The 19,308-nt window shown below is 50.0% G+C and overlaps 1 protein-coding gene across 1 annotated transcript in view; it reads left to right on the forward strand.

The window, feature by feature from the left end:
- The window catches only part of GABBR2 (gamma-aminobutyric acid type B receptor subunit 2), a 338,485-nt gene that overhangs the window by 247,512 nt on the left and 71,665 nt on the right, over positions 1-19,308 (forward strand). The window contains exons 9-11 of the mRNA XM_059142785.1: positions 11,246-11,326; positions 14,725-14,875; positions 17,645-17,777. Coding sequence (XP_058998768.1) covers positions 11,246-11,326; positions 14,725-14,875; positions 17,645-17,777 — 365 coding nt within the window. The remainder of the gene's footprint in view (positions 1-11,245; positions 11,327-14,724; positions 14,876-17,644; positions 17,778-19,308) is intronic.

A 19,308-nucleotide genomic window follows, 5' to 3' on the forward strand; every position in this document is an offset into this window, starting at 1 on the left:
CATCCTTCTTCACTGAAGCATTTTTCAGCATCTGGAGGTTTCTGGAAAATCCAGAAACAAGAGCAGTGCCTTTGCGTCAGATCCCAAAGTCATCCAGGGGAAAAAGCAAGAAATGAAATCGAGTTATTCGGGTTCATTCAGACAAATCCCACCGGATTTAGATCAATGAGGAGAGGTGTTCGGTACTGTGGCGCCATAATGCAATCTTGTACATTTACCCATTCGTCTTCCTGTGGCAGGTAATTGAAACGCATGTCAGCTTTCTGGCATGCACAAAAGATGTAATTTTCGGCAAATGTAATTATTTTCCCATTTGTTAAGTCTTGCTTCTTCATTGGTTGAACCAAGTAAGCATCTTGGCAAAGATACTTACTTTTTTTTTTTTTTTTTTTTTGAGTGATTGTAACTAAATTCTCTTGTCACATTTCCAGTTCTGAAATTATATCATTCTAGGAGAATATTTTATAAAATATTGATTGGCCAATCCCAGCTTACAAGTGCGTGCCAATTTTATTGCCTTTTTTCTTCATATGTTAGGATTAGACACCAACTCCAATAACTAGTTTTAGGCATTTATAAGGAAAGCAATGGACCAAATAGTAGCTCAGAGGTAGGTGGGTCTGACCTACCTTAGCTCAAGTCAGTATATAGCACATTAGGTAAGTAACTTCGCCTGTGTGAAGTCCTCATCTGTAGAACAGAAATATAATCCTACCTACCTTCTTGGAATGTGGAAAGAACTTGAGAACACATAGAAATATGTGCATGTATTTCTGGCTCAGCAAGTAGCGGCACTTATGATTAGCACCGTGTCCAAAATTATGACACTTTGCTGAAGCAAATCCAGATTTTCTCGGTGTGTTGAAACCCCCCAGGTGCCTTTATGTCTGCCTGCCCTTTATAGCTTCTCCCCACACTTAGCCATATGTTGGATATCAGACACGCCAGGGTCTCAGAGATGAACATGTTCCACCACTTCCTGGTGTAAAGGGGAAACTGGGGCCCAGGGGAGGGAGGGAGGGGTTCCGCCCTGGGACCCAAGCTGGTTAATGGCAGAGCTGAGCCAGGACCTCAGCTCCTCACTTGTGCTCTCATGCACAACTGACCTGGGTGTTTTCCCTCACCACATCCGTGCCCAGTTTTTAGTGGACATCAGAGCTGGGCCTGCACATGCTCCTCTTTGTATGTTTTTCAAAACAAACATTGATCCTGTTCACAGAAGGATTCTGTGTTTTTTCGGGTCGAAAGCCACTAGAGTGCTGGGGGCGTGTCCATGTCCTCACAAGAGTTAGTTTTCCAAATGTAGAGGATCTCAGAGGTGCGGGACTGCCAGCATGGAGTGGCATTGAATTATCGAACAGGCTGACCAGCCTGAAGGGTGCCTGGTTATCATCTCATTTCACAGAGAGGAAACTGAGGCCCAGACGGGGGAAAGGACTTGCTGTCGGGGAGACCCTGACTCACCATGGAGTGGCGCGTTCATTCCATCTCTTCTCTGGGCCCATGCTTCCCTGGGCTGGTCCAGACTCTGTTTCCTGGGTCTTTTCCAGGATTTACCCCAAGAATTGCCTCATACCATTGGCTTTTCCAAAAGACCTCTGAATAGAACGGCCATGTTGTTTTCTGGCATGTCCTCCACACCATCTCTCTCCCTGTCGGTTTCTCTCTTCCTCACCTCCTGCCCCATCTTTAGAGGGGACGGGGAATAGCAGGGCTCACAGCACAGCTGGCTCGCAGACAGCCAGCCCCGGCCAGCGGCGGGGGCTTTCTTTGCGGGGGGCTGCTCCGAGATTTGCACCCAAGCTGTCTCAAAGCTCACTAACCTGATCTGTCCTCATTGGTGCAGAGTTCTCGGGGCCTTCTGAAATCTTATCTACCATATAGGAAACATCTCCTCGGAGGCTCTGTTAATTCCTTTGCAGAACTAAAACAATTGAGTTGGAAACAGAGGTTTTAGAAGACTAAAAAGGGAGCCAAGAAGCCTGGTCCTGCCCTTTTTGACTCCAAGACTGTAGGGTAGCATGAATACCTGGCACTCAGCTGGCCTCCGGGACAAGTTTATTGATTTAATCTGGAGGCAGAAGACCTGGGTTCAAGTCCTGGCTCTGAAACTCAGCAGCAATGTAATCCTGGGCTAGTTACTTCATCTCCCTAAGCTGCAGCTTAATCCTCTGGAGAATGGGATGGCACTAATGCCAACCCTGCCCAGCTCCTGGGGCTGGGGAAAAGACCAAATGAGATTTAGCCCCATAGCCTCTCAAGTGGTGGGAAGCTCATCACATTATGACATGATGCTTGGCTCTTGGCCAGCTCTTGGTGATGCTTACTGGGTTCACTGGTGATAGCACTTGCAGAAATTTAAGAACGGCTTCATTTATTTGTGGTTTCCAGTGACGTCTGGCAAACAGCAGTTGGCCTTGACAACAAGATGGCGGCCATTGTCATTTCAGGCTGGAGAAACTGCCTATCTCGTAAACTTAGGAGTGCTGGATGAACAGAACTATTCTAAAATGATGTGCCAGGGTTAGCCTCTTGGCCCCTCTTGAGACTGAGGCATTTTTAATCCAGGGAGGGCTTTAGAACCCTAAGAATGACCTTCCTCATGCCCAGCTTCCCTCCATTTACTTTGTTTTCAAGGGTTCCCAAAGCTTTTAACTCCCAGCAGGACAATGTAGATAGGTGGCGGACGCTGTCTGTGACACATCCATACTTCCCAAGCATCCACAATTCCAGAACAAATGCTTCATGGAAAGCACCAGCACCCCTCACCCTGTGCAAGGAGTAGGCCATATGTCCAAGAGAGTTGGTGCTTCCAGGGACAACCTTGTGCCAGGGAGGAGAGAGAAGCAGAGGATAAACCACCCATCAGCCTTCCCTCTTGGGTGGGACAACTGCAAGGTGTTCTACTCTGCCTCCGGGAGTCCCCAGTAGGATTCTGCCTCAGTTACCTACCCAGAAACCTGCTCATGAATACGCTGGTACTGGCTCCCTTCTTTTCCCTGTCTTACCTCCCCACACCTCTTCAGGGGCCCCCAAGACCAGCTCCCAAATCAGTTCCGTGCCCTCCTACTCTTGTCTCTGGTGCAATTCTGAGTGACCCACCTGTGGTCAGAAGCAGGCATTCGAATCCTGTTGGCCACACACCTAGGGCGAAATAGGGCCAAGGCCTAAACTGCTCCTGACTCCACCTTCAGCTCCCCTCACCCCTCCACCCCTGCCGGCACTGACTCCCATTAAACCACGTGTCCGTGAGCATGAATGCCAGGGAATTGGCTTCTTTTCTTCCCTTCAAGAGAAGAAAGAATCCATGTTCCTGCTGAAGTCTAAACACGGTTCAGAATTTGCAGCAGGGAAGGAAGTTGAGCGAAGCCATGATTAGAGCCTTGTTTGTGCTGCGCTTCTGGAGCTCTCAGCATCTGCGCGCTCACCCGCTCGCCGGCCCTGCCTTCATTAGGCCTGTTTGTCAGCATCTCGGCGAGCGATAATGTGCTTGCGTTCCGCATGGCTTCTGTGCCACAGAGAGGGCTCAGACTTCGAACTTTTCTATTCCAGCACCTGACTGGAAGGCACGGGGTCTTCCGTCGCTCCAACAGCACGATTGCCATTCAGCAGGTACCTAGTGAGCTGTGGGCTTGTCTCCCCCACTCCCCACCGTTTGCAGACATTAATTACCGTTTGGTCTTTGGGGTAACAGATACGGTTCTATTCAGTGCACATTTCCTGAGCATCTGCCAGGCGCTCTACCAAGTCCTCTGAGGGAAGCCAAGTTGAATAAGATACAGTCCCTGCCCTCCCGGGGCCTCATAATTTCTCTGGCCAAGTGCCAGGGTCTATAAAAGCAGGAAGATGATTTCCCAGAACCGACTAGAAAACTTTCGGAGCTAGTCTGACCCTAGTTTGAGATGCTTGAGGCCGGTTTTTAATGTCCTTTTCTTTCTGTTGAGGTCAAGGGGTGTTTTATTGCTCCCTTCACCTGGCCATAGGTCTGGAAAAGCCAGGTAGCCCAACGGCCTTGTGACTTGATGTAATTAAGAGAGGAGACAGGCCACTGAACCGCGGGAAACCCTGGCAGGGTTGTGGTTCAGCAGGAATGGAAGGATGCAGGTGTACGTGGGCTCTTTGAGGCTGGGAGCCTGACCCCGACACTTCCCAGCCTTCATGATCGAGGGCTTATGTTTCAGAGAGCCCAAGGAAAGTAGCCTGAATGACAGAATTAGCTAGCAGACCTTGTGTTTCATTGAGCCATAGAATCTCCATGTTGAAGGGAGCCATGACTCTCTTTTGAAAGATTACCTCTCCTTGAATGCCTCCAGTGACGGGGAACTCATCTTCTTGCATGTAAATGAGCTTTGAAGTATATGAGCTTTGAAGTGGGCATGTCTCTTCCTTACTAGCTAGGCGCTGTGGCTTGATCTCTCTAAGACCACCATTTCAGCATTCAGTTTAAAAATAGTAAAATTAAAGGGCATCACTTTCTTTGCCTTGAGGGATAGTGAGAATTCCATGACATGAAGCTACAAATGGTTCAGTGACTAGCACAGAGAAGGGCATGGCAACCGTGGGCTTCCTGCTCCTCTCCTGGTCACTCATGATCATGACCCCCGATCCGCATCCTCCCCACCAGAACTTCTTGAACTTCTTGAGAGAAGTACCACTTTACTTCCTTAGGATACATTTCACTCTCCTCATTTCATGAGACCCTGTCACCACTGGCCCAGGAAAGCCCCTTTTGATTGTCTGTGCCCTCTCGCAAGCATTTGCTCTCATCCTGCAGAGAAAGGCCAACACTCTAAGCGTTTAAGGCATGTATTATGTTGGTTTGTCCTTACAGAAGGTGGATTGCTGTTTCGTATGCATATATTTTGATTTCTGTCAGTGCAGCTGGATTGTGTATCTTCTTCTATTTCTTTCTCTCCCCACCCCAACCCAGTGCTTTGTTTTTTTCGAGATCCTTCCATGTTCCTGTGTATACATCTGAGCCATGCCTTGCACTGATCATGCTTTACCCACCCACTCTCCCAGTGACAGATACCCAGGCCGCCTTCAACTCCCTACCTATAGAAATAATGAGTGTCCTTGTACTTGTCCCTTATGAACTCAGCTGAGCATTTCTTTAGGACAAATGCCCGGGAGCAGAACCATTGGACGGGAAGGTGTGTGAATACTGCACATGCCTGTGACCCGCCAGGTGGCTCTTTCAATGCCCACACCTGTCTCCACCACCACCAGCATGGAGATTCCCATGTCCCTTCTCCCACCAATACTTCAGACCCCGGCTTGCTCATTGTTTGCCAGTCTAAAGGTATAAAGTAGGATCGGTAGTCTTAAATATCATTTCTCTGATTACTAACAAGGTTTGGGTATTTTTTCCTGTGCTTGTCAGCCATTTGTTGATCTTTCTGATCCTTTGACCACTTTTATTTTGAGGGTACTGTCTTCTCCTTGTTGATTTGCTAGAGTTCCTTATGTACTCCACACTTGATCTTAGCCAAAAGGCCAAGAAGCGATCATCCTTATGTACTCCAAACAGTCGTCTCCTTTTACCTTTAGGCTTTGCAAATACCTTCTCCCACTCAGTCACTTGTCTATAGACTTAAAATCCTTGTTGAACAGAAGTTCTTAATTTCAATGTGGATAAATTCCTCTTTTCCTCCCCCCATGCTTTGGGCTTTTGAAGTTTCTTAAGAGTTATTTCCTGGCACCTGCATGCCAGGGCCTGATGGGGCACCGAGGGTGCTGGGCTGGGTAAGATGCAGCCCCTTCCCCCAGAGAGCTCCTAGTCCGGGGGGGAAAGACACAGGACCCTGAGTGGGTGAGACACATGATATGGGCATTCAGAGGAGAGACACTTGGTTCCGCCTGGCAGTTTCTAGGAAGGCTACCTAGGAGAGGCAGCATCTGAGTTTTCTTTCCTATTCCTGCGTTTGGGATTCTGAAGGGCCAGTGGGAAGTTAGCCAAGAAGAAGAGACAAAAGACGCTCTAGATGCAAATAATCTGTTGTATTTATATGTGTCCTGCGTACCCCCAGATACTCAGCTTTTGCTTCTGGCCCGGTTCACCTAAGTCAATAGACCAATCTACCCTTAGCAAGGTTATTATATTCCCAAGCCCTCTGGCCAGTGTCCACCTGGCCTGTTAAAAATTCCCAAACAAAGGTCAATGATGTTAATTTGTTACAAACGTGACAGTGACATATTGTTTATGGAGACAGAGAAGAGCATGTGCGGGATTCAGGCCCAGGAGTGCTGCTCAGCTCTGCTCCTCACCCGGTGACAGGAGAGTCACCCTATGGGGCCTGCCCACAGGCAGTGACCAGACCGGGGATCACTCCTGAGGAAGGGCTGGCGAAGAGCAGAATCAAAGCCCGTGACTGCCACATTCCCACTGGACGACCATCCATGTGGTTTGCGGCCCCCAGGCACATGCAGGACCCCCGAGGCAGGTTTTCAAAGCACTTGCAGAATCGTCAAACGAGAGGCGGAGGCCACAGAGATCTCCCTGTCCAGGCCGCTTGCTTTAGCAAGGCCCAGGCAGACGCCGGGGCTTCCTGGGGGCTCCTCACTGAGGTGAGAGCAAAGCCAAGCCGAGCTCCAAAGGTCCTGTCTACCTGCCAGAGCTCTTTCTTCTCCACGACTTTGGGATTTTGTTGGGGGGTCTAGAGTGGAGTGACTGCTCAGCACTTTGTATTTTTGTTGGGTCAAGACCATGCTGTGTGTTATACCTCAGAGTCACACGTGGGGTCTATTTGTAACCATTAAACTTTAAAGACCACATATACCTACCTCTGTTCTGATCTAGAGCTAGCTGAGGAAAAATGGACAGTTAGCGGTGAGGGGAATAGAACCCATGTAGCAGGCTATGGGCACCCCACTAGTGCAGGAGGTCGGTGATCCTGTCACTGGCTCGCCGCCCCACCCCACCCCCAGCCCCCGCCGGGATTGCAGGCCCAGAAGGAGACAGAATCACTGACGGAAGCAATTTCCCAGCCGTCTCGTGGATGCTCTCAGGCCCACCGCCAGTGAATATATTCAGACTGGACTTTTTTTGGCAGCCTAATTTTCACCAATAGGACCTATTTCCTTTACGTATCATCCAAATCTAAAACTTGAAATAAAGAATGCGCTTTTGAAAGAGAACCCTTCTTTTTGCCCCACAACGAGGAAGCAGCATATTGTTCTGCAGGAGAGGGGCTCTCTGTTCCACACTATTTTTAGCCTCTTAGCACAGAAACTGTCAGCACTGAAGGGCCTTCAGTCAAATCTAGCGGTCCTCAACCCTGGCTGTTCATCAACTTGGGCTTAGGGCACTTTTGAAAATATTGCCCAGAACCTACCCCTCAACCCCCCAGAGGTTCAAATAGAATGGGTCCATATTAGGACTCCGACATATGAATTTTCCAGCAGTTCCCAGGTGATACTAATGCCTGCCAGGGCTGAGACTCGCTGGAAGCCCTTCTGTGCAGTTTGCCGTTGGAGAAACTGAGGCCCAGAGAAAGGGGTGGTCTGTCTGGAACCAGACAGTGAGTGGCAAGCTGCTCCAGAATTGAGGGGCAGGGAAGCAGCCCTCCGCTCAAGTTTTTCATCCACCCCCACCCTCTGGTGGGTCTTTCTAGTCTGTCCCCTGGCCCATAGTCTGCAAGGCCCAGTCCATATCCATTGGGTGGTTAACGTTGTTTGCGAGTTAACAAGGAACCCAAGAGTTAAGCAGTGAGTGTTGGGTGCCTATCATGGTCACCACCGGCTGGGCCATGGAAGAACACAGAGGACCCCATCCTTCTACTTTCAGATACAGATAGAGGATGGGGGACAAGACTCGATGCTACCTAGGGACACCAGAGGCAAGCCTTCAGGTCCCACGTAGGAACTAATGTCTGGTAAGAATCATAAGGCCTGGGCACATGTATGACACAGCTCCAGCACCAGGAGCTGTTACCCAGCCCTCAGCCCACAGCAACTGAGGGGCTCAGAGGGGAGCAGTACTCAGGGAAGGCTTCCTGGAAGAGGTAGGTGTAGGGTTGGGCCATGTTGGTAGAGGGAGGGGAAAGCCACTTTCCAAGCAGAGGGACTGTTATGGGGAAACCATGGCAGTAAAAAACAAACAAACAAACAAACAAACAAACAAAACCTAGGGAGTATTTGGGGACCTAGCGCATAGCTCAGTTGCTTTTATCATGAGGCCAACTACAATTTATCGAACACTTACTGTTAGTTAGTCTGTAAGCCAGAAACTGCCTGTATTCCCCTCTTTAATCCTCATGGCCACTTAGAAACTTCCTATTTTCCAGCTACAGCCACCTGCTAACAAAGGGCAGGCTGAAGGGAAAAAGTACCTGCAAATGAGAATAATTTTATCTACCTGGTGGGGGCTGGGAGAGTCTCTAAACTACAATGTCAGAAATTAATGATTATTATTATTATTTTTTTTTGGATCTTTGTATCTCCAGCCCGGAGCCTGGCAGATTAATAGGCACCCAGTCAATGTTTGTTGAATGAATGAATGAATGAATGAATGAGTGAGAGAGAAGGGATGTAGCAGCAGCATTCCTCAGCGCCCAGATGTCCAAGGCCACCTTGGTCAAGGATGAGAACAGAACCTCATCTTCCACCACCCACACTGCTGCTTTTGAGGGATTCTTTATGGGGAAGTACCTGGGGCTGGGCAGGGCATGCAGTAGGCACTTCATAAATGTGGGCCGAGCAGAGCTGTTCAGCATGGGTGGTGAAAGTGGGCTGAATTCAGAGCCCAGTTCGGGAGCCCACTTGGCCGCTGTCTGCACATGGCTCTGAGTGTTTGCTCAACTGCCGTGAGGCTCCTCCCTCATCTACAGACGGGGGCCAGTTATGCCCAGTTCACGGTTTGCCAAGACCTTCAATGCAAGAACATGGGTAGCACCTGCGTGCACCCCCAGGGAGGGACTCTGGTGATGACGGCTGTCTTGAGAAGCCGAGGATGTGCGCCCCAGCCAGTCGGCAGTGCCGGTGCCACGGGACAGTCCATCAGGGTGGATGAGTCAGGGGGACAGGCTGTGGGGCTGAGGGCACAGTGGGGTGCCAGCCACATCACTTCCCGGTTCCTGGTGATTTGTTCCAATCAGCCTGCATATTTCATGAGCTGCCTCCCCATGCCAGATAAATAAATCACGGCTTCCTCCTCTGAGTGGCAGGAGCTGACTGGGGCTGAGGACTTCAAAAGGCCAGAGCAAGGATGCTGGCGCTCCCAGCAGAGTCTGCTAATTTGACATTTAGGAGCTGTGACCCAGGCAAGCGACACCACCTGCACGGGGGCAGGGAGACCATCATGGTGGGGAGGAGGGAAGAAGGAAGTGACTTTTACAGTCCTGTTTTCCACCCCACCATCCAAGGAACACAGGCAGAAGTGTGGCCTATGGGATTCCCTGTGCTGCTTCCTGAATGTTGATAAGGGATCAGCGGCGCATCTGCATTTCTGGAAAGAAACTCACTTAGAGCAGGAGCCCCAGCCAGCCAGCGGTTCCTCTGGGGGCACGTTTGGAATCCTGCAGCTGTGTCACTGGATAACCTCTGGGCATTTGCAGGCCCAGCATCTGCAGCTCTGGGGACCCGCTTGCCCTGCGGGTGGGCACATGGGCAGGCCACTCTGTTAACACACAGGAGGCACTCTTGGCCTGCGGAGGCGGCAGCTTGGAAGGGACTGTCACTGCTCAGCGATCCCATTTGAGGCAGCCCCACGTCGGTGAGGAGCATGGGCTACGGGAGACATCCCGGGTTTGAGGCCAGGCTCTGCTCTTAAAATCGGTGGGGCGGCCAGCGGCCCAGGCACCACCTGCTGACCTCAGTTTCCTCGTCTGTACAGTGGCACTGAAACCACCAGCCACAGCGGTGAGAACTGAACAAGAAAAGGCACAGAAAGTTCATAGCACAGATCCAGGCACACTGTCAAGAATCGGTGGTTCTCCCCGCCCCCTTTCCAGCCCTGTTGAAGCCTGTTTGGCCCTGGTGGCTTTACCCTCTAATTTCACACCCCTTACCTTTGGTCCTGTTTCCCCAAACCTGCTTTGTCTGTGGTCACTAGTCCCCTCACATACCAAACCCACTGACCCCTTGCTCAAGGGGCTTGTTTTTCTAGTCTCTTAGTGACGTCTGACACAGCTGGCCAGCTCCATTGTGAAATTGTCCCTTTCCTTGGCTCCTTTGATGCCCACTCTCTCCTTCCATCCTGCTCCTGGCACCCTGGCCAGTCCTTCTAGTCTCCCTGCAGCATCCTTGCCCCACTCAACCCCCACCCCCGGGAGAGGTTAGCACTCCCCAGGATTCTGCCCTGGGTCCTCTCCCCTCCTTGACACTGTCCCAAGGGATCTCCTTCCTGCCCCCTGCTCCAACTCCCAGTTTATATGCTGATGGCCCCAGGTCTCTTCCCAGCCCAGACCTCTCCCCTGTCTGGAGACCCAAGGACATCTCCATCCTCATGACCCATGAGTACGTCACGCTTAGCTAATGCTAACTCCACCTCGGAATGCATTAATAGGAATATAATGTGCAAAATGAAGGAGGGGATAATCCCTTGTACTCGCTGCTGACCAAGGTCCTGCCTAAAGAAATATGTTGGTCAGCCCTTGACTCTCTCAGACACAATGACTTTGTATGATGCGGCCCAAGAAGAGACCTGGAGGGGGCAGAATAGAAATGATATCCTGTAAGAGGAGGTTGGGGTCTGGCACCAGGGATTGATCTATGTCTTCAAGTCTCTAGGACTGTCTTGGAGCAGAGGGAGCAGAAGCTATTTGTGTGGCCCTAGATGATAAGAGCCAGATACCAGGGGAAAGTTACAAAGAGACCATTCAGCTCAATGACCAGGAAGGACTTGGTAACAGACAGAAAGTCCAGTTATGAGGGGAGTGGGCCCCCATCCACGAGGTACACAGCAAAGAGGGCGGTAACCAGTGGATGAGATGGTGTAGGAGGGCATCTGTCCCACCCCAGATCCATCACAGGTTTTCCGATTCTACCTGGAAAAGGCCCTGGGGCAAAGGAAAGTGTGTGAGAACATAGCCAGCGCAAGAGCTGGGACAGGAGCAGCCATCCACAGGCGTGGGACTCCATCTAACCAGCAACTGTCTCTCTCTTTTTTTTTTCTTCTTTTTTTTTTCCTTTTTTTTTTTTAACTTTTATTTATAGTGGTGGGTATTATGGAGGGCATGTATTGCATGATGCACAGGATGTGGTACATAAACAATGAATTCCAGCCACTGTCTCTTGCTCCCCACAGACAGCAGGGAGGTGAAGGTGGGAGAGTACAACGCTGTGGCCGACACACTGGAGATCATCAACGACACTATCAGGTTCCAAGGTAAGACAGGTGGGCTTCTCATAGGAGGGGGCCTGCTTTGTTGCTCCCAAGGTCAGATACTGTCTGAGGGTTGGGGATAAGCTCAGAGCCCTTTGCTTCCTAGGGAAGAGGGAACCGCCTTTTGTCTCAACATACATACTCACTGAGCACAGAGTCCCCATCACTCACATGGGAACTGGGTTCCAGCTCCTGGGGTGGGTCACTGAAATTTGCATGGAGTGTTGTCTCTTACCCAGGCATCTGCATGTAAACCAGTCCCTAGCCAGGAGTAACTCTGTTTAAATGTGACGCAGGTAGTCTAGCTCTGTCTGCTCCTGTGAGAAGTGACTTGTTTGGGTTCGTAATAAATCCTGGCCACCTGCTGGTCTTCCTGAAGATCATTCCCTCCTCTTCTGCTGAAGAAACCCTCCTTAGCGTCTAGAACGAGATCAAATGACACCTCTTCTGTGCAGCCTTCCCTGTTTGCCCCCAGCTGAGCTCATGGTTCACTGCCTAACTTTCACAGTGTTTGTCTCCGCCTTCCCCATAGTCACTGTCTCTTGTCTGGCAATTTCTAGGTCATTTGACCACGAGCTCCCTGACTTTAAACCCCTGATACCAACCAGGGTCTGACACATGTTCAAGGTTCATATTTGATGAGAAACAAAACACGTGACTGATCAAGGGGATGACTGGGTGTGTGAATAAATGAATGACTGGGTGTGTGAATAAATGAATAAATAAATGAGTCAATAAAGTAGGGGAGGGTGGGTGGGTGGGTGGACAGATGGACGGACGGACGGATGGGTGGGTGGTGGATGAGTTGGACCCATCTTAATTCCTGCAAGCGCATTCTGCCCTCAGCAGCCAAGGTGCCCTGCCCGTCACACTAAGCTGAAGATTCTCCACCTCTGCTCAGAGCCCTGCCCGTCCCCATTGCTCAGCTGCAGGCCTCACTCCATGGAATCAGCTCAGGACCTTCCCATTTCTCTGCCTCTTCTTTCAGATCTCCCCAGCCAAACTGATTACAGTTCCTTAAATAGGCGAGGACACCACCGTGCCTTTGCCCCTGATGGGCCCTCTGCCCCAAATGCCTTTTCCTCCTTGGCTTCCTTGTGACCAGCCAATTGTTCATCTTCTGAGGACCAGCTCTCCCGTCTGTAGCCTTTCCAGACTCCGTCAGGGAGAACTTCACTCTGTCTGCTTCAGGCTCAGGCATCTCTGTGCCTGATGTTATCAGCCACCTGGACCCTGCCTTTGGAGGCAGTTTGCGCGATCGTTAGAGCACAGGGCTCAGTTAGGCAGGTCTGGGTTCAAATCCTGCCAGCTTTGCCACTTACTAGCCATAAAAGTCACTTAGCTCTTAGAAAGCGGTTGCCTGTCTGTAAAATGGGAATAATCTTCTCTACCTGTGAGGCTGTTGGATGAATCAAATGAGAAACTCTCTATAAAGGGCTTAACCCATCGTAAGCATTCAGTAAACATGAGATTGCTTCTTACTGCCTTTTTCTTTTTACATGTCTAGTGTGTAAGTTCCTTGAGGACAGAGGCTGTGTCTTGGTTGACTTTGAATCACTGGTGCCCAACACCAGACATGACAGGTAGAAAGTGATCATTAAGGATGACTGGTCATTATTAGTGATGACGAATGAAGGTATAGTGATGGATGACGGAATAGTGCAGAACAGACAAGTAACGAGTGAATGGGCAGGGTGAGGAGCAGGAAAGAAAACTCAAGGTGATCACTTCGGATGCTTCTGATAAGTCATGACCAAGTGGCTTCCGAAACATCTTAGTTAAGGTGCATTTTGTGCGATGGCACCATTTGGCGGGGGGGGGGGGGGGGGGGGAGGTAGAGTACGGAAGAGGAGATGTGGTTAGTTTCCTGACGTTGTTTCTACGTGAACAGGGAGTGGTCATACTTGTCGTGGACCCATTGGTCCAACCCTCAGCCATTTTCTCAATGCCCAGAGAGGGGCTTGTTCCCAGCCAGTTCCCAAACAGTGTTTGGGAACCAGAAGACACTTGAGCTAACCTGATGCAGCCAGAGGGTCTCTTGGGGGTGAGGGGGACCGGTGGGGAGGAAAATGGAAGAATGGAGGAAGAAGGAGTCACATGAGGAGCTGTCACTTCTAGAAGCAAGAAATGGTATTACTTCATCCACCTTGTGTCTGCGTTTGCCCTGACTTTCAGCCCTTGAAGCCACTCCTTAAAAATATTCCTTTCCATGGAATTGCTTGAAACTTTTACATTTAACCATGCCAGCAGGTTCCCAGCTGTTTTCGAACCCGGCAACTTCCCTACTTTGATGGCTCAAACTCTTCTTATCCCCTGAATATTTCCAAACACATCTGAACTTGCTAGGAGAGTTTTTGAAACATAGATGTTCAGGGAGGGGGATCTCTATCCCTGCTGTCTAACCTGCCCATCCTCTGCTTGTCTCCTGGGAACGGAGGTGTGGCCAAGGCTGGCCCCAGGGCATAGCTATGGTGGGTCTCCATGATCCCTGCCTGGGGCTCCCCGGGCTCCCCACTTTCCCTACGAGAGAAAAAAAGCCCCAGTGTTCCACAGTTCCACAGCAGAAGCCTGACTTGAAATAGCAGCTGAGAGGAAAGGGATTTAGAAGAAGTGGGGCGAGGTGGGACGAGTGCCTACAGCCCTCCTCCCAAGCCAGCCTGGATACAGTTTTGCCAGTGACCAGCAAGATGAGTTTTCTCTGAAGCCCTCAGGGCTCCCCTAGGTTCCCGGTGCCCTTGGAGAATGAGCAGGGACAGCTCTGCAATCACATAGAGAAATGGAATCCCACAGTTCTTGTCCAGTCCTGGCAAGACAGGGAGGGAGAGGTATGCCAGTAGCTTCTGCCTCCCACAGTTAGTGAGGCTTATGAAAATGGAAAGCCAGAAAGAGCTTTTGTAACATAATGACCTTGAGGCAGAAAACCCACGCCCGGAGACATCTACGTCTCCGTGAAACTGACAGGCAAGGCATCTGCCCTATTGAGGGTGGTCATTATCATGTGTCAGAGCAGAGACCTTGAGAGCCCAAGCCAGGCTCCTCACCCCCAGTGGCACCCAGTGGGTCCCACTCACAGCGTCCAGCCATGTGCTTTCTGAGCTGCTGTTACCTTTGGGGACAAATGGGAATGGTTTTTCAACAGGGTAATTAGACCAAATCAAATTCTAGTCTTTTAATGGCTATTAAATGCATCACAAATTCCTTATTGATTCTATTTAGAGAAAGAAGTAAGTCCTAGCTGAGGCTTCCTGCCGGTAGACTGGCCAGCCACTGGGGCTCTCTTACCCAATAGCTGTGTCCTGCTCGGAGGTTGTGCACAGGTGTCAGATGGCAAGACCTGCCGGCCGAGATGTTCTCCTGACCGTGCACCAGGCTCCGCTGATGTCTGTTCCTCGACATTCTAGGATCCGAACCACCAAAAGACAAGACCATCATCCTGGAGCAGCTCCGAAAGATCTCCCTACCTCTCTACAGCATCCTCTCTGCCCTCACCATCCTGGGGATGATCATGGCCAGCGCTTTCCTCTTCTTCAACATCAAGAATCGGAATCAGAAGTAAGCCACTCACACCCTCCTCTTCGATGATGCATTCTGATCGACAAACCTCGTGGATCAAGTGTAGGGGCATCACGTGATCGATGCACCAGGGGCACGGGAGATGTTTTCGGGGCAATTTTCTAAAGTGATTGTTCGGTCCCTGGGATGTGATTAGATGTTCTATGGAATGTACATAGGTGCATAGCCATGCACAAACACACGTGCCCACACACACACACACACACACACACGCAGGCAGGGCTGTGGGTTGCACAGGAGGGATGGGTTAAATAAACTCCAAGGGTCTGAGTCACTGGCCTCCTCGGAACTTTGGCTATGCCCCTGCACTTTCTACCTGTCCAGGAGATAAAATACAGAAGCGGGACTCCCCACAGAGTCTTGGCTCCTCCCACAGTGGGAGTGGCTCCTCTCACAGTGGGAAGCAGTACCTGAGGTATAGTCCCTGAGTTCAGGAAGGGGCACCCCCTCTCCCTGGTCCTGGGCAATATTTACAGCCCGAGAAGCTCCTCCCTCACATCATTCTTGCTGGGACCCTCAAACAACTCCCCCTGATTCACAGAAGAGAGTACAGAAGCCCAGTGACAGAGGAAGGACCGCTGTCCGAGGCCACACTGCTGTGTGTGGCTGAACCTGTCCCCTGGGTTTCTAGCTTTGATTTCTTTTTTACCACACACGCTCTTCATTCTCTGGAGGAGAGCAGCTCACAGCCTGAGTTATTCTGGTCGGTCGTGGGTAGAACAGGCCACCGCACAGGAGGTGGTGTTCACTGAGCACGACCAGCTTCTGTGGTTCCCAGAGCAAACCCCTGGACCCGGCTCCCTGGGTTGCTGGGGAGCCACTGAGCAGGGGCTCAGAGAGAGGCACAGCCTCGGTGACATCGAGCCCAGAAGCCACGCTGTGTGACCTTCCTGGCTGCAAGGAGCAAGTCTGATTCCACAGAGAACGGGGTTGTTTTCTTTTTTCTCTTCCGGCTTGCAAAGAAAGAACTTGGAGGCTCTCTATTTCTTTGTTGTTTTTTATTTTGATTAGTCAAACTTTTTCCCAAAGAAAAAAAGGAGTTTTATTCACCTGTTTATTTTCTATACATTAGTAACACATATGCCGCCACAAAAAAATTCAAGAAAGTTTTGCTTACTCTCTACACACCTTAGCTCATGACCATGCCCCTTAGCATTTGGCGCAAGGCCTGGGCCCGGAATCAGTTCCCAATTAATATTAGACTCCCTTTCTACAAGCTTCCAAAATACCTATCTTAACAGCAAGTTGCCCCTCTGGTAAGACTAAACTCCTTTAATTCTTTAATTAACACTGTTCTGGCCTCCTGTGGAAAATTACTGTTACTCTTCCAGGAGACTGGCAGCTATGTGAATTTTTTGACTGGCTTTGCAGATTAAAAAATCTGAAAGAAATAGGAAATGTCACAGGAGTTCCAAGTTCCCCTCACTTTTATGTCCCTAAATTCTACCCATTTGTTAAGGTCCTTTTCCTCCAGTAACCACCCCGCCTCCTGGCCCTCCCCCTTCCCCAGCTTCCCATGGTAATAAGGATGAAGGGGCCTTAGCAGCCTGTGGTACACAAAAGGACCTCCAGGAATCCAGCCTTGTGCGAGCTGCCCACGTGCCCTGGGCAGTGTGGTCTGTGCTCCCATTTTACTCATGAGGAGACTCCTCTGGGCCCAGTGACCAGCCAGGGGTGCACCTCTGGGGAGAGGCCCCAACTCATGCTCCCTGCTCAAAGGCTGCGTGTGATCCATAATTTACACCAGGCTTTTTAATCTCTCTTCCACTAGGACACATTGCATTTTTTAAGTGTGAAAGGATTTCGTAAAATGGCAGAGTGTCAAAGAAAATGTTCAGGGAACCATTGACCGTAATTACGATCTGCAAAAAAGCATCTGGACTGGGGGGCTGCGGGGTGCCTCAAAACCCAAGATAGACCCTGTATCAGATTGTGCTGGCATTTGTGAGGGTGAATTCCAGCTGGGCACCGGTCTCAGCCAGGCCTGGCTTGCCGGGCATCTGGGAGCCAAAGAGGAATTCCTGCAGGAGGCCAGAGACAAGCATGTGGAGTGTGAGAGTGTAAAGATTGCCCCCGGCAGCCTGGTGAAGACAGGGGTGGGGGTGGGGACTCCCCACTCCTGGGGAGTGGATAGACTCCGTTGTCCATTTTTATCACCTAAAGACTAGGTGTGTGACCCCTTGGCGCACAAGACCGTGGCCGCTTCGGACAGCCAAAGCAAATGCTCACCTACGCTTTGGTGACCACACTTCCTCAGCAGCCGTGTAGACCTCCTGGGCTGGCCCCACGTGGCAAGGCGGAGAGTGGTGTGGCCTTCTCCTCCTCCTCTCGCTCCTCCCTTAAGGCTGCTGAGCTTAAGTGTAGAAGTCTCTAGATTTAGCCTCTCTTCTCAGCCCCAGAGGAAAGAAAGACCCGTTGCCTTAATAATGTGTTTGTGTAAACTGAAAATGAATGGTTGAAAAAGCTGGGGCTACAAGCTGCCCCCTAGGGAAATGACAGATGAACTCGATAGAGGAAAAATCCACCAGTAGCATCAGATAGCTTCCAGGGTCCTTCTGGGTGGGGGAAGCAGCCCCTAGCAGGCGCACAGCCTGGGACAGCAGTGGTGGGAAGTGGAGGAAACTCGGGCTTGCGTTTCTCTCTCCTCCAGCCGCGGCAACAGTGTACACCTAGGAGGCATTCAGGGAATGTTTGCTGGAGGAATAACGGCATTAACAGTTCTGTTAACGGTCGTCCTTCTCTTGGCAGACTGATAAAGATGTCCAGTCCATACATGAACAACCTCATTATCCTCGGAGGGATGCTCTCCTATGCATCGATATTTCTCTTTGGCCTTGATGGATCCTTTGTGTCTGAAAAGACCTTCGAAACACTTTGCACCGTAAGTCATTCTGCATCTTCCCAGGGTATAAGATATAAGGTTTTCTTGGTTTCTCATCCTCAAAAACACAGATACAAACCCAGAAATGAATGAAAATATGTGAACTGGCAAAAGACAGTCCATTCATGCAGTTCCAACAGCACAGTATATTGTTGCTTTCAGACCGGGATGGACTTCACTATTGCCTATAAAATTAAGATAATGGATTTATTTAAGAGGCCACTGCTAGAAGACAGCCCCCAGAGAAATGGCCGGGTAGCCTGTAAAAGCGAGAGAGGGAAACTACCAACCAGAAAAGGATCCATACCTGGGGTCAGGGTCAGGGTCGCTTAAGGAGGAATAAATCTGCCTGCGTACCTTAAGAACTATTACAGAATAGGGTAAGAGGTGTCTGTGCGTGCGACTTTGAGTCAAATAGAAAAAATCAGAGCTACTCTTTTCTATTTAAGCAGTGCTTCTCAACCCATCTTTTTCCTTATTGCCTCCCTAAGAAGCCTTTTTAGACTTTAATAATTATCTCCTCATGCAAATTTAATACCGAAGATATACTGTACATTTGTTTATATACTGTATGTAAATCTTATAGTTTATACATGAAAGAGTAATATTTTCCCATTTAAAAAAACAATGTTTGCCCCCTTGGGAACTATATCCCCCCCCCCCACTGAGAATACATGTACTTAAGGAAGCCCAAAACAGTATAATTTATTAACTATATTTTAGAAATCCTATTTTGAAAATTAATTACCATGTTCTAGACATTCGCTGCCTCCTTGGTGGCGGTGGCGGCAGTGGTTTTTCCTACAAGAGTTCGTGTAGTAGCCGTTTACAATGGTGTGGAACTCACTCCCAGTGGAATGTATCGTTGGCTCGCTATTTCAGAGGAGAATGAGCAGTTGGGATTTATCTCTGGACTTTGACTACTGTGATCTCTCAAAACTGGGTTAGCCATTTGGGTCTCTGTATTGTCCCCAAAGTGATTATTCATCCGATTCCCAGCCTGGAGGACCAGAGCTAGAAGGGATGGCCAAAGGATCCGTGTGGGCCAGATTAATCGAAAGCAACTCTTTTGTTGTTCTGTGTTTTCTTATAAGGCGTTGAGAGCTCTGTGGGCCCTTTTTCGCATAGTCTGTTTTAGAGCATACTTGGTCTCAGTGTCTCAGTGTCGCCCACTACTGGACACTCACAGGTTGCAAACTGGCAGCCAGGGAGCATAGAGAGGGGAGGACCTCTTTCTTCCTCATCTGGTCCCTGCGCCCTGAGACAGCATGTGGAAAGAATGGGAGCTCCCCGAATCTGATGCTGTATGTGACAGTGCCCCCACCTGAGTCCTGCAGATAATTCAATCGGACTGTCGCTCACACAGCATCGAGAAATTGTTCGAGTTACCGGTAACTTCATTGTGAGTTGCCTAGCAAGTGAGATGACCACAGACTGTTTCTCTGTCTGAAAGGTTCCATGTGAGAAGTGGGTGGTTGAGCCCTGATCCCCTAGAGGACAGGGAGCGTCGAAGATGCACACGGCGCTGTTC

Source organism: Mustela lutreola, chromosome 12 (assembly GCF_030435805.1).
Source record: "Mustela lutreola isolate mMusLut2 chromosome 12, mMusLut2.pri, whole genome shotgun sequence".
Classification (NCBI taxonomy): Eukaryota; Metazoa; Chordata; class Mammalia; order Carnivora; family Mustelidae; genus Mustela; species Mustela lutreola.